The 15,653-nt window shown below is 42.5% G+C and overlaps 1 protein-coding gene across 1 annotated transcript; it reads left to right on the top strand.

Annotated features, from left to right (window-relative positions):
* On the top strand, positions 11,866-14,858 carry LOC8069635 (protein LSD1). Its single transcript, XM_002445052.2, has 6 exons — positions 11,866-12,044; positions 12,687-12,847; positions 13,264-13,377; positions 13,739-13,852; positions 14,287-14,396; positions 14,511-14,858. Exons 2-6 carry the CDS (start codon positions 12,790-12,792, stop codon positions 14,544-14,546), a joined length of 432 nt encoding a protein of 143 aa, XP_002445097.1. The 5' UTR covers positions 11,866-12,044; positions 12,687-12,789; the 3' UTR covers positions 14,547-14,858.

Here is a 15,653-nt window from a genome sequence, read left to right as displayed (position 1 = left end):
AAACACGGGGATCTGAAATGTACCATAGTCTAGTTCCCATATGTCCTCGATGAAGCCAAAGTATGTAATAATATCACCAGTTTCGTCGTCTATGGCCTCGCATCGAACACCACTATTTTGTGTCATGCTCTTTTTATCCTTGGATTTGGTATGAAATGTGAATCCACTTATGTCATATGTTTGCCATGTTGTCACTTGGCGTGATGGTCCAGATGCCAAAGCCTTGATGGTTTGTTCCTCAATTGTTTCCCCAGATGGAATATCCTGCTCCCTTAGCCATGTGTACAATTGTTTCTTGTGTTCCTTCATTATCCAATCATTCATTTGCCCAGGATTATGTTCTCGAAGCTCATTCAAGTGTTGACCGAGCAAATGCTCCATAATCGAGAGCTGATGTAAGATGCTGTGATGTGCCTCAAGGACTGTATTGTAATCTGGCGGGATGAATGATTTCCGTCCAATCCTCCCACTTCCATGCAGCCTACCCTCATGCCTTGATGGAGGCAAACCTATTGCGACCTGGTCTCTTAGGACACTATTGCAGAATGGTCCTCCGGACTCAATTGCCTCTTCAGTACAGTACCCCTCTATCATGGATGCCTCAGGACGAGCACGAGTTGATACATAGCCATTTAGTATTGCCATAAAACGCTCGTACGTCCACATTTCATGCAGGTACATGGGACCCAATGCTTGTATTTGAGGAACTAAGTGCACCACAAGGTGCACCATGATATCAAAGAATGATGGGGGAAAACACATCTCAAACTGTGACACTGTCTCCACTGCGAATTGCTGAAGGGATTCTAACTCATCACGGTCAATTACCTTTTGTGTGACCTTATTGAAAAAATAGCACAATCGTGTGACTGCCATCTTCAAGAACACTGGATTGATAGCCCTTATTGCAATAGGGAGGAAAGTAGTCAGCATTACATGACAATCATGTGAGTTGTAGTTGGTGAGTGTAAGGTCTTTCATTGACACAATACTTCGTATACTAGAGCAGAATCCAGAGGGTACTTTCAAATTCTTCAACCACTCACACATCACATGTTTCTCATCTATGCTGAGGTTGTAGCTTGCTGCTGGGAGATGGTACTTTCCATTTTCTTGAAGAACAGGATGAAGCTCTTTTTTTATACCTAACTGTACCATGTCGAAGCGTGAATTGAGTCCTTCCTTTGTCTTCGTCTTGATATCTAGCAATGTGCCAATTAGGCTTTCAAACACGTTCTTCTGGACGTGCATACCATCGATCGCGTGTCGTATGTCCAATTCTTTCCAGTATGGCAAATACTCAAAGAAAATGGACTTCTTCTTGAATGTTGCCCCTGGAGTTGGTTTCACATCCTTTCTTGGTTTTCCATCCTTTGTCTTCTTTCCGAACACAAAGTTGATGTTGCTCACAATTTTGAAAACTCTCTGGCCTTTGCTATTACCTGATGGTGCATCTGAGTTCCTTTCATCATTATTGTCGAAGTACTTATCCATCTTTTTTAGGCGGTACCTGTGCCCTTTTGATAAGAATCGTCTATGCCTCATGTACACTATTTTCTTAGATGCATTAAGGGACACATAATGGGTTCCATCTATGCACACCACACAACCAACCTTTCCCTTGAATTGCCCTGACAATGTGAAGAGAGCAGGGTAATCATTGATCGTAACAAAAATAATTGCTCTTAGTGTGAATGAATCTTTGAGATACTCGTCTACCATTTCAACACCTTGTATCCATAACATTTTCATCTCCTCCATTAAGGGCTCCAAGAAAACATCCATGTCAACTCCAGGTTGGACTGGTCCAGAGATAAGTATGGTTAGCAAAAGGTATTTTCGCTTCTGCATCAACCATGGAGGAAGGTTGTAGATGGTGAGAATCACCGGCCATGTGCTGTGCTTGCTGCTCCTCTCAGCAAATGGATTCATTCCGTCGGTACTCAGTGCAAACCTAACATTTCTTGGTTCGCTGGCAAAGTCTTGATGGTTCTCATTAAAATCTTGCCACTGCTTTCCATCGGCTGGATGGCGAAGCTTGCCATCATTTTTGTGCTCATCCGAAGCATGCCAACTCATTAGTTTTGCATCGTCAGGGTTAGCAAACAAACTCCTCAGCCGATCTATCACTGGAAGGTACCACATCACTAAAGCAGGAATCTTTTTCTGCGCATAATAATCAACCTCTTCTTTATCTTTGCTGGTGGGTTTTGAACTCTGCTGGGTCTTCTTTTGGGTCTTCTTTCGCTTCTTCTCTGCTGTACACATGGAGGCAGCACAATCCTCATGTCGATAGTCTTTATTTGTCTTATACCGACTTGCACCACACTTTGGACACTTATCCAAGTCCTTGTATTCATCACCGCGATATAGGATACAATGATTCCTGCACGCATGGATCTTCTCGACACCCATAGTGAGCGGACTGATCAGCTTCTTTGCATGGTACGTGTTAGCAGGCAATTTGTTCTCCTTGGGAAGCATGTCTCCGATAATACTTAAGAACGTATCGAATCCAACATCAGACAGACCATACCTGGCTTTTGCCATCAGTAGTTTTAGCACAGATCTCAGCGTCGTGAACTCTTTGGTACAACCCTTGGACTCATCATACAGAGGCTCTTCAGCCGCCTTCTTCAAGGCCTCCATCCCTTTCATTAATAACATTGATGGTTCAGTATGACGATGCAACATTGCCTCTAAGAATTCAAAATCTTCTGCGGCTGTATCATTTGGTAAGACATGAGTTCTGTCATCAGCATTTATCCCAGCAAAACCACCAGCAGTGACATTTGGCACAACATGTTCACTTCGGTGTGTGTCGTGCAAAAACTGAAATCCTTCATCAGGCATGTCTGGACCGTCGACATCAATATTCGCAGGGTCCCCAATTGTATAAGGTGCCGAGCTACCCTCTCCATGCTTTGTCCAAATCAAGTAATCCTTCATAAATCCTCGGCATACCAGATGAGAAATGATTGCTTCAGTATCTTCAAAAATATTAATATTTCTGCAGTCGATGCATGGACAATATATGTGCTTCGTCTTTGTTCTCAAAGCATGGTTCTTAGCAGCATCAACAAACCTATGGACCTCAGGTATGTATGATGGATCTAGTCTTGATAAGTTATACATCCAGAAGGACCGCTCCATCATGAGCTGTGCAAAAATTAGTAAATTAATTGATCTCAATGCAAAACAGGTAGTTTAGGAAAATTGTCATCTAACCTTTCAAACAACAACTTGTGAAGATGAAAACCTCGGAGCTAACATTAAAAATAAAGACAAAACCCTAAGTAATAATAAAAAACTAACAACTAAATCAAATTGACAAGGTAGAAAATCACCATTGATGGATTCAACTAAATATATACCTTGATTCACTATAATAAATTTGATAAGGAAACATGGAAATATATAAAAATACATATTGCATAATGAAATCAAATTTACATAAAAATGAACATCCTAAACAATAGAAAACTTATCTTTCTCTTTCTTCCCAAGCATGGAAACACCATTCATGGAAAGCACTACATATATATTTCTTGGATTCACTAATTAGAGAAGAAAACATAGAAAAAAAGAGAGGAGAGACATCATCTAACCATCTTAAGCAATCTCATTTGAGCAAATATAGTCCATACCTAGCTATTCTACTCTCTCTCTCTCATGGTGAAACCCTAGATCCAAAAAGTAGCTCTAATTGAGCAAGGGGGCACAAAAAGAGCCTTTAGAGGCATCAACTAACCTTTCTTAGCCACCTCCTTCCAAGAAATGAAGATCAAAACCTCCCCCCTTGTATTTTGGAAAAACTGGACCTCCAAGATGTGCTCCAATGGAATGTGGCTGCTACCTACAGTTCTGCCCGAGGAGGAAGAAGGGGTGGGGTATTTATAGAAAGAATATCACAGGCGGTTTTTAAATCTTGCCGTACAAATTTACAACACAGTCGTGTTACAAGTAAAACCGCCTGTGAAAATTTTTTGCCCCCGCCGGCTTAGAGCATCTGTGTACTAGTGTACGGATCTACATAAAAAAATGTGATTAGCATCGGTGCTCGTGTTTACACCTTACGGCTAATTATTCTTTCAGCGGCAAGTGGCGTGCTAGACGACAGGGAGGCATATGTGATCCATCTTTTGAAGAGGCCGGTTCATAGAAGTAGAGTGTGTATGTTTATTTCATAAGCTGTGACGGAGCTTGAACAATATCTTATGGGTATATAGGGGGGGGGCATTAATGAAGAAATCAAATTTTGCCATGGATTAGTGTTTCTTATTAAGAAAGATGAAAAACTTAGGGGTGGCCATGGCCTAGGTTGGACTGGCCTATCCACCGCCCCTGTTCATAAGGGTAGTTTATATATGTGAGTCCATACATTTGTACTTATAAACGTTTCGCAATAAAAAGATAATTGCCTAGAGTTTGGTGTTGGACAATGGTTTATTGGCAGGGTCACTACCGCAGAACACTCTTTACCATGTTTTTGAGCATCCAACACTGAAGATAATCTGGGCCTAAAGCACGTCTATGTGAGCATCCAGCTGAGGAGATCCAATCCTAGAAATATTTTCAATGTCTTTATATTAGGTGCTACCCTCTCCGTTTGAAAATGTAAGTCATTTTAATTTAAGTTAACTTAATTATATAACCTGATCGAATGTATATTTTAACTTAAGCCAACTCGAGAAATTAGTTAATTTTAGGATAGAGAAAATATAATTTAAAAAATGGTTCGAATAGGCTTAACTCAGGACAAACCTAAAATATCTGCATTTGGAATGGACGGAGTACATTGTGTAACCGACGCCATGTGTTGGTAACCTTTTAGTGTCGCAATACCAGCAGGTAGCTTTTAATTTTTACTTTTTTGTTTTTGAGGGAAGGTAGTTTTTTTTTATCTGATTTGCATATATTAACAAGCAAATCAGCAGCAGCCAAAATGATTGTAAAAGGTATAGGACTATAGGAGTACTGGCTATATAGGGGGGCAATGGGTGTGAAGCCGATGGCACAGCAGTCGGCAAGGCCAGGCCAGCAGCACAGGGTCACTGGCTCAGCAGCAAGCTCCCTGGCCACTTGAACTTGGACTAGGAATGGCGTCACTAACTGAACTCTAGTCCCTCCATTTTAAATTATAAGATATTCAAAGAATATTAAAGACTCAAATTTAATCAAAATTATAAAGATTTATGCTATAAAATAGATATATTTTAAAAATATAATTAATGAAGAATTTAATGATACTTAGTTAATATAATAAATATTATTATTTTATCCTATAATTTTAATCAAATTTGAAATGTTTCGACTCTTCGAGATTCTAGCAACTGCACCAGCGAGTCAGCGACAGAAACGCGCCCTGACATGCATGACCCCCCCGCGAGTGCCTCCATGGATCCTTGGCTGGCCAATGCAAGTGACTGCCAAATGAAACGCGGACATACCGATGGATCGTGTGGCTGTCGATCGCCGTCTCCGGGCCGGGGGCGGGGCGGGGACCGTACCGGACGTCGACACGTACACGGCCGTCGGAATATTCGCCGACGATGGGGAATTGGGATGGATCGGAGTGGAGTGTGGCGGCCAATGGATGCCCCGCTGCCGCCGCTGCGAGAGGTGAGACAGCAATCTGGTCCCGGCATGCCGGCCGGCATCTGGCGACTGGCGCTGAACAAGAACAATGCCGCTCGCCGCATCATGCACTCCAAACAAACAAACAGTAGGTAGCTAGCGGCCATCCATTTGCCAATTTGCCATGGTCCGTCCGAGACGAGATCCATGTGCAGCGTCACTGATGATGACATGCGTGGGTCGATCGAGAAGCAGAGAGAAGCCCATTCAGGGTTCTCGATGTTAATTAGTCTCTGTGTGCTCGACTGATCGTAGCGTTTCACTCATTATAATTAACAGGACGCTCCCATGGACCCACTTGTCATCAACTCAATAATGGGTTTCACATGTCACTGACACAAAGTGAAAACGTGAACTAACTTATAACACTGTTTGCTTGTGTGAAAAGACATGCTTGTTTGCTGATTTATTATGAGATAAAAATACTGTTAAATGGTCGACAGATTCGACAAATAAGTTCAAACGAACAGGCTTTTCAGGCCGGTGTACTGTTGTATGGGGCGCTACCGTACCTACGTGTACAACCCTAGCATCATAGCAACTGTAGAGGGTTAATGGCTGATTGAGGAAGACGAACGGCCGAGTCCTTTGTGTTTGCCTTGCCACCAATGGCACCGCCGGCCAGGTACAGCGCTAGGTACATCTCAGTACCCAGCTGCTTCCTTCAAGACCCTGTTCAACTCGGTACCTGTCGAAAACTCTCCAGATGAAGACATTCAGAGGTTGTTGTTTCGATCTAGTAGTGGCCTCGCTAATTAACATGCATGATGCACATTATTGATCATCATACATATATTGTCACGCAGGCACGCAACCTGCTACTTGGGGCTGCTGCAGCTAAGCCAGTATAGCCACCGTTTTTTTATATGTATGGACCTGATTGGTTGCCTACTAAAATTTGCCATGCCAAAGATTTAAGCTAAAAGTTGAGCAAAAACAATTACCAAAGATTTGGTAAGCTAAATACGAAGTTAGTAAATTTTGATAGTAAACCAATCATTAGCCAAATCTATGGCTTGCCAAATCCTTTGGCATGACAAATTTTGGTAAGCAACCAATCAATCCCAGCTGCTGGAGTATTCAGTATTTATTCAGCAGCTTGAACGCGCGTGCAGCCGCAGCAACAGCTGGCTTGGCTGGGAGTGGAGTGTGGAGTCCTACCAGCAAGCTCGCGTGTCGTCTCATCTGTACGTACTACTTGTTCCTTCATCGTTGGTTGCCAATTGGCCACGACATGCATGCCCATTTTTAACTCACACCGCTCGTTCCCAATATACATATATAAATGACATGACTAAACAAAACTTGAGTTGAAATTGTATTTCTTCAGATATACTACTCCTAGTTTCCTAGATCTGTTGTGTGTCTAATAAATCTACCCTTTGTTCATTCATTCATTCACTCATTGTGGCGACGTAGGTGTGACAGCAGTGTGATGCAACGTAACGCGAGATTTCGCCGGCGTTTTCAGTTTTCACCACACAACACCACCACCACCAAGGCCAAGCAGGCTCTATCTAGCTCTCACATCCATCGATTTCCTGCTGCCTGGATATTTTTCCCAGCAAATCTCGAGTTAGTGGTCCAGATTACAGCGATTAGGCTCTCGTTTATCCGTCCGCTACCTCCCAAGCAAGGCTCCATCGCATTCCACCACCCTCCATCCTCTGATGGGCTCTCGATCGGCTTCTGGTTTTTCTTCATCGCTTGATTCGTTTCCATCTATCCTTCATTCCCACCATGCATCATTCAAAGCCCAAAAAGCTTAGCCAGCGACCGACCGATCGAGCTCCAATTCTGTGTGCGCCGCCCTCCGGTTTCGTCTGCGATTGCGATATGATTGACATGGCCGGCGGCACACACACCGATCGGCCGATCTTTGCATTGTATCTGTAATTAGCTAGGGCAGTGGTGTCCTCCACGTGTCAGGTTTACCACGCTCGTCATTCGCCAGCCAATCATGAAGCACTCAATCGAGAATCTGAATCGCATCCCGGATCCATCAACCCCCGGCCAGCAGCCACTGAAATTTCTGAGAATCAGAAACAATACGGAGGTGTGGAGGGATTTGTGTCAATTTTCTGAGACCGTGTGTAAGAAATAATATAACTCAAGAAAGAATAAAGCAATTAATTATCCGGAGCTTGACCTGAAAGCCGGAAAGGTAAATGGATGAGCTCATTTCTTGCATTTGTTTCACTGTCAAGCTAGGTCTCGGAGGAAAGTAACGGCCAGCAACTGAAATTGAAGGGTGCTGACAAGGACCTGACCTGGCGCGCCCCACGAGCCACAGCTAGCCAGACTACCAAAAGCGTCACAACAGGTGTCTGCGTCCGCCATGAATTCAACCCAGCCGTCCAGTACACAGCACCTTCTCTTATCAAACACCAACACGGGAGACGATGACTCGATGAGCATGACGAGCTGACGACCACGACGAGACGACGATGCATAGCATAATCACATGGCTAATTAATACTAGGAGGAGAGGAGAAGCATGAAGAGGATGAGCAATCAGCAGGCAGGCAGGCAGTCTGGCGTCCCTGTCTGCACCTCATCTCACACTGTTCCTGGTGTGTGTGTGTGTGTGTGTGTGTGTGTGTGTGTGTGCAGCGCAGACGCTAACACTACTGCGAAGGCCTCACGCCCTTCACTGTTGGGCGTTTGACAATTTGCATGCCTGTGACTGCACCTGCATGCGATGCGCCTCTGAAGATTTTCAGGCACGCACAACTACAAAGAAAGGGTACTGTGGTCAGACAGCAATGGGTTTGTCCCTCTGCCCTCTCTCTGCCTTATCCCATTATCCACTCTGGGAGTGGGTGGTTAGCTGGGGCACACATCTCATTCTACTGCCCCTTCCCAAACAAAACTCTCCTCTCTAGTCTCCTACTTCTACCGTTCTACCAATACCATGGCATTCTTTCACATGGCTTCGAAAAGGGCACCTTCAACAGTGATACTCCCTCCGTCTCAAGATATTAGGCGCAACTGCTTTTTCAGTGAGTCCCAGGATACAAGGCGCCAGACTCTTCCGATGCATGCAACAGCTAGTGCAGTAGCCTGTTTTGCATGCACAATTTACTGCAGATTGCTATACCTCCTCGTTTTACTCCCATCCGTTAGATGAGCTCCGTCAAATTTGCATCTGCATGTAGGCATGCATGGGAGTAGCTCGGTGTTTTGGCTAACGGCACCGTGAAGAAACGTTGCATGCATTAAAATGGAGATGGAACCCAAGAGAAATTTTTAGGAGCACGCGCTAATTAATTTGCTCCTTGGTCTTTGTGATTTTTGAGTTGCGCCTAGTATCGTGAGACGGAGGGAGTAGCAGTCAACAACAGCAGTCCCTCTTGTATATCAAAAAAAAAAATCCCATGCCAATGCTGTAGAGCAGTCCCTCTTCTATATAGAAGCGAACGAATTTGTTCGCGGTATGTCGAAAGCTTATGAGGAAATTCAAAACATCTCGTTGCCTGCTTCCAAAAGAGCCTGCGCCGTTACATCTCCTTTTCCTGCTTCCCATTCTCCAGGATGGCGTCAAGGATATGCTTCTGATATCACGATTGCGAGATGCTGCTATGTATGCGAATGCAGAGGATCGATCCCAATAATTCAGATGTGGGGGTCCAAGAGATCACGGGGGATCTACCAATGGAGACGTGCAAATTGGTAGCCACTCGACCCTTCTTTGTCTCAAGTTTATACTACAGCAAATGGTTCCAAAAGTAGTGAGAAACTGAGGACTCACCCCGTCTGGCCCTGCAAATGGATCAGTAGATCTTTTTTTTTCGGTCATACTTTGCATATAACCAAGGAGTGTCATACCTGACATAATATTTCAGTTTCAGGAATACAAAATCTACAGTAGCTAAGTCACTGAATTAAGCAAAGATTTTTTTCGATAAGGAAAGCTTCATTACTTATAAGTTCTTTTCATATGTTTATGTATAAACTCAGCCATTGAAAAAGTTCATAATATCTTGTACCAGATCTTATCTTTGTAACACTAGCTACATCACTTCAATACCACAACCATAACTTTGTTGTTTTTCTCCATACGAGTTCATTGATTATTAAAGAATCATTTAATCAAAATGAATCAATGTGGAGAAAAACTACATTAATATTAACTATGAAATTGATCTCCCGCATTTTATGAGATACTTCCCCGTCCTATAATACAATGCGTTGTGGCTATTCTAAGATAAAATAAGAGAAAGGGCAATAGACGCATGTACCCCTCACTTAACTTCCTAATTTATTGAAATCTGATCCTATTCGTATGATAAAATGGTGTAATTTAAGTTTTCTTGTAGAAAATATGGTAAACACTCAATTAATTTCCTCTTCCATAATTTTATTTAAGTAAATATTATCTTCTTGTTCCTCGAATGTACTATATTTGGGGATATATCTCAAATGCCAGAATGCACTCTATTCCAGGACAGATGGAGTAATATATATGATAAATACAGTAGGGCATGTTATGAGTCCAATCGGATGTTTAAAACCCCAACTTTTGGCCATGATTCTTCTACCCTCTGCCAGTGCACAACTGGCATTACTCTAGCTCGCACTGCTATATTTGGCATTGGTGTGAATCTCGTCATCTAGTGAAGTTTTTGCCTTGTGTGTGCACCACCACCAGTAGTCACTACCGGCTTGCTACTTAGGCATTTCGGTAAGCTAGCAAACCATTTTGGTAAACCCAAAGTCCAAAATCCTAACTCGTTGGAGTTGTTTTCCGTTCATCACCAAAGATAAAGGACATATTGCAGAGCAAATCAGTTGTACCTAAGGGTTTATTTGGATGCACATGTACCTACCTTAATTTATACGTGATGAAGTGGACTAAAGCAGAATTTAAATTAAATTACACCTCAAGACACTCCAACACAAAAGAGGTTCAGTTAGATAAATGTGCATCTAAATAAAACCTAAGCGTGCTTACTTCCCACCTTGAGAAATACATCTGGCTCTCATGCGGAGGTTCAAACCAAACATCTCCTTAAATTTTAAATAGACCAACTCTCAAAACAGTATAGTCCTGCATTGATTGTATTATTATTTTCCACAAAAAAAAAACTGCATAATAATTGTTATGGAAAAGTGGGTAGCCTATCATGAAAGTGACGGTAAGGAAAGTGGTTCGTGTGTCCTCCACAGCACACCACTTTTACTGTGTGATAACGTGTGTAGACCCAGAGTTTTGTGTACGAGCCTCGTGACTTGTCTGGTGCGCACGTGGCATCTCCACAGCCACTACCTAGGTCTCAAACGTGAAGTACTATGGCGAGCGTTGGCATCTTTCATCTCATCGCATCTCACTCACTCACTGCAAGGGTAGACCACACAAGGAAAATGACAGGCGAATTTGTTTGGTTTTCATTTTTGATGACCAACCTGGTCCTCTGTCTGAAGCATTACCTTCTTGCTATGTTTATTTACATGTTCATAAATAACTCGATCTTCTCTGGTTATTAACCTTGTAATGACTTTGTTCTGAAAGAGGTATGTAGTTTTGGACCAGTGATGATTTATTTTTTCTAATAAAAGAATATCATGACCAAGCTGTTCTATCAATCGTTGCTTGAAGTATTGACATTTTTTTTCTAATTGCATATCATTTTTCTCTTTGCCTAGTCATAATTATAATGAAACTGTGGGCTGGAACATGGGATCAACTGATTTGATGTCACACTCAAATTAGTTGAACTATGCTTAAGTGCTTCGCCATCTAGTACCAGCAGTTTTGTGAAAACCATTGCATCACCGGTGACTAGGATACTGAGAAATCAAATTTGATGACTCATTGTATTGTCTAGGGCAGAACACTACTGTTTTTTTTTTTGAGGGAAACAGGAGGGGCTCAGCCCCTACTGGAATTTTATTAGAACTTTTGAGAAATAAAGGAGGAGCTCCGTGTACGCATTGATTGGTTACTTAATCTTCCAACTCCTTATTTGGTGTGAACATAAAAATGCAAATATTCTTTTCTGTGCATTTTGGTATCTCTATGTGGTTTTCACTATGATGAAGCAATGAATTGGAGATTACCAAGATTTTAAGTTCCACTTTTTTATAAATATACACCATGTTGAGTATTTTTGAAGAATTTTACATTACATATGGAATAACATTAAAAAAAACTCGGAAAAAAAATCCAGACGCAATTTTATTTGGGTACAAAGAAAAAAGAAGTTCCAATAAGCCGAGAGAAGCTTTACATACCTTTTTGGCCACCCATCATATACTCTGTCTTCTTTTCTTCCCTATAAATTTGTCAACCTCTCGATATCACATAGAGAGAGGGAGACAGGAGAGGAAGACAGAGAGAGAAGAGAGAGATGCGGTAACCCAAGAACTGCTCTTATGCATGAAGTAGCCATAAGCATTACTATTAGGTGCTGATTCCCCTCTTGTTCTTTGTTTTTTATTTCCCCCTCTTGCCCTTCTTCTTCGATGATTGGCTGGGAACTACATCTTGGGATTTCTTTTTTCTATTATTATTGGCCTTGATATGGTCATGTGGGTGATTCTTTGCCTGTTTTATCTGTGAGATGGCAAGCATTTATTTGTTCTTTTGGGCCACTGGATTAGCTGTGAGTTTTGTTTAAACCCCTGCCTTATCCTGAGCTCAGTCTACTCATATTGCATCAGACCAACAATGGCAAACAGTTTCCATGAATATGGTTGTTCATGAAAAATCCTTACCAGTAGGTTTAATCAATCTCTTCAAACTAGTGAAATTTCTTGAAAGTTGGTTTGGTCCTTGAAAACAGCTTGTTGCCTGAGCTGGTGGGATGGACTAGTTCTTTTTCTGTCGTTCTGTTGATAGAGCTGAGACTCTCGACTTGTGGAGGAATTGGAACCTGAACCTGAACCTGAAAGATTTGATTCTGACGTGCATTCAGAGAATCGATTTTTCTGTTTCCCAAGGAATCCTATTAAGTCGATTGTTGCTAGTGAAGCACTCTTGTGTGCAATCTCTCCAAGATTTGTGGATTTCAATGCAACTGAAGCCTCTCTCGCTCTGTTTTCTCCAGGGTTTCATGCAGGGCAAAGCAGCTGGTTTCTGCCGCCTGAACGCCGCCGGAATCTGCGAGGTCTTCCCGAGCAGCGTCATCGCATAAGGCAGCCGGCACGGCAATGCCGGTTCCCCTTGCCCCGTATCCGACTCCTCCGGTGCCATTCACGCCGCCTAATGGTAAATCTTTTTTGCCCCCCAATTACCACCTCATATGCGCACAGGGTAATTTTGGCTTGTATAACGACTTTAAGGAGTGATGCTAGGTGCCAAGAAATGTTGAGCTGTATGAAAACTATATAAAAAAGTTGTTTCTTTTATCAAGTCGTGTTACTGATACAGTTCATATGCTGCTTAATTTTGGTTAGAACCAGCAGTTTCTGGTTCAGAACTTGCAGCAGTTCCGTCTGCTTGGTGAAACTTTTATGTTTTTATGTAACAAATTGCCCAAAAACTGTGGGATTGGACTGTGGAGTTTTATCTGCTGACTTTGATGTTGTAATGCATGAAAGGGGCCTTTTTGAAACAGAGGTTCGATTATTGTGTAGCTGAAAATTCATACACGAAGTGTCATTTGTCCGTCCTGCAATTTTCAGGGGCCCAAAGCCAGCTTGTCTGCACCGGGTGCCGGAATCTCCTCATGTATCCAGCTGGTGCGACGTCTGTCTGCTGTGCCGTTTGCAGCACCGTCACTGCCGTGCCGGCTCCAGGTACGCACATGAATTACTTTCATTGTGGTTTGTAGAATTTGCGAGTAAGTAACACGTCATCTGAACATTAAGCCACATTTGTGCGTGCAGAACTAGAGTACTGTCCATTTCGTTCTTTCTGTTCTTTTTAACAGGCTAAGAAGTAGCATTTGCTGTATCTATAAAGTTTTGCACCTTGCAAACTATATATAAACATAGGAGATGAGAGCTTTTTATCCACTACAGAGATCTAGTTGTAGGTTTCATGATAGTTCAGGGAGATCAAAGGGGACAAGTTTGTTTGCCCTCTGAAGTTTGAAGCGTTGCAATTCTGGTGCAGTATCAGTACTGGTTGTTGGCCTGAAATGTGAATTTTCTGCAGGAACTGAGATGGCACAGTTAGTTTGTGGAGGATGCCACACTCTCCTGATGTACATACGTGGTGCGACTAGTGTACAATGTTCTTGCTGCCACACCGTTAACCTGGCTATGGAAGGTATTAGACCTATGAAGCTTCAATATCATTTTTCCTCTCAGTTGGAAGAAGTATATTCTGTGGCTTTGATTCCTGAAAAAAATCCTACTTCTATATATTGTGCGGTTTGGAAAACTCTAGCAACCTGCCAATAGAATTTTAACATCATAGACTTGGTCTATCTTGAAGTCATAGTCACTGAAATTGGTTATTATCCAGAAAGATGAAAAGGATGACAGGGATATCCTAGAATCACTGGAGTTGAACGAATATCTCATAGATAGAACTACTTTAGTCTGCCAAGCATTTACTGAAAGTTCACAAAGATTTTAGTCCCATTCATCAAGTACACATCACGTTCAGAAATTCTATAATTGTTCAGAGTTCAGAAAATAAGTGCTCAACTCATTCTTAACATTTCCAGTGACGAATGGTTTTCTTGTTTCCCATCGCAGCAAATCAAGTTGCGCATGTAAACTGCGGGAACTGCCGTATGCTGCTCATGTACCAGTATGGAGCTAGGTCTGTGAAATGCGCAGTCTGCAATTTTGTGACATCAGTTGGGGTAAGTATTCATCCATCAAACTGCACTTAACAATAATGTTGTAGAAGACCAACATCATTTCACTGTTATTCTTTATGTGAATTAAAATTAACCACCAATTTTCACTCTCGTCAGGCCTCACCTGGTGCAGAGCAGAAGCCCAGCAGCTGATGATAGTGTCCCTGAAAATACTGAGATCACCTATGAAGGCAGCTTCTGAAAGGATGCTTTGAGTGCACATGCATAGAGTTCTTCCCTGAAGCAATTCTTTTTTTTTTCTCTCCTCATCTCCATTCTCCCCCATCCACTTCTGCGTTCCTTCGATGAATCTGGCGAACCCGCAGAATAAATGAGAGTTTTGGAAATAACTAGGGCTCAACCTCGTCGACTTGTCCGTAAAATCAAATGAGACATATATAAACCTATGGTATTTTCTCTGTTTCTGAATTTCTGAATGTTTCACTGACTGTACTTGGATCCAAACCTTCTTGTCCCCCCTCCCCCTTTTTTTTCCAAAATGCATTCACCATGGTCTCTCTTGAGTGTAACTGAAGAAACTGGTGCATGAGCTGATTAGTAGTGCATGTAGGGATGCAAGTATGCATGAGCTGATTGATCTAAACCGTTCGTGCCATCAGCTGAGACTTTTTTAGTCAGGAACAACTAATCTATGCATAGTAGCCCAATAAACTGACCCTAGCCCCTGGGAACATCGACACCGTTGTCAACATGGCATCCATCAAAGTGTTGAGATCAGAGGGTGCATCGCACCAGATGGTCAGGAACAGAAGCATTTGTTGCTTGCCGTGGCACAGGCCTGAATGCCTGATTGACTTGACTGATGGACTTCTGGGCTGGACACCCTACCCTCTCTCTGATTCTTATCCGACTGTGATTGCAGGCTTGACCCTCTCCTAGCACTAGCAGCAGCAGGCAACGATGCCATGTGCTTGTTTCAGCTCGGTAGGCACTGCAGAGGTCGAGGGACAATGACTATCAGTGTAGGATCAGTGATTCAGTTATTGCTATGTACGGATTGTCAAAATTTCAGAGAAAATAGTGCAATACCTGCCCGGATTGTCACAATTCAGAAAAAAATGGTGCAATAGTTCAGAAGGCAGCACACACAATATGATAAAAGGCATAGCCATAGGTGGTGTTCGGTCGAGTCAGCAGCACAGTAGCTGCAGTTGAGGAGCAGACAGCACAACCCCTTGATTTCCTAATGTACTAATCTTTGCAGCGCAGTATCAACACCACTTTCCAGCTTTTGGACAG

This window comes from Sorghum bicolor, chromosome 7 (genome assembly GCF_000003195.3).
Source record: "Sorghum bicolor cultivar BTx623 chromosome 7, Sorghum_bicolor_NCBIv3, whole genome shotgun sequence".
Taxonomy (NCBI): Eukaryota; Viridiplantae; Streptophyta; class Magnoliopsida; order Poales; family Poaceae; genus Sorghum; species Sorghum bicolor.
Note: the sequence above shows the minus strand (reverse complement) of the source record. Positions and strands in the feature narration are given on the sequence as shown.

Excerpts from the sequence above, each read along its gene's own strand:
- LOC8069635 (XM_002445052.2), top strand. The coding sequence starts at position 12,790 with ATGCCGGTTCCCCTTGCCCCGTATCCGACTCCTCCGGTGCCATTCACG. Across the intron at positions 13,853-14,286 it reads CGTTAACCTGGCTATGGAAG|CAAATCAAGTTGCGCATGTA; the intron begins GTATTAGACCTA and ends TTCCCATCGCAG. Across the intron at positions 14,397-14,510 it reads ATTTTGTGACATCAGTTGGG|GCCTCACCTGGTGCAGAGCA; the intron begins GTAAGTATTCAT and ends CACTCTCGTCAG.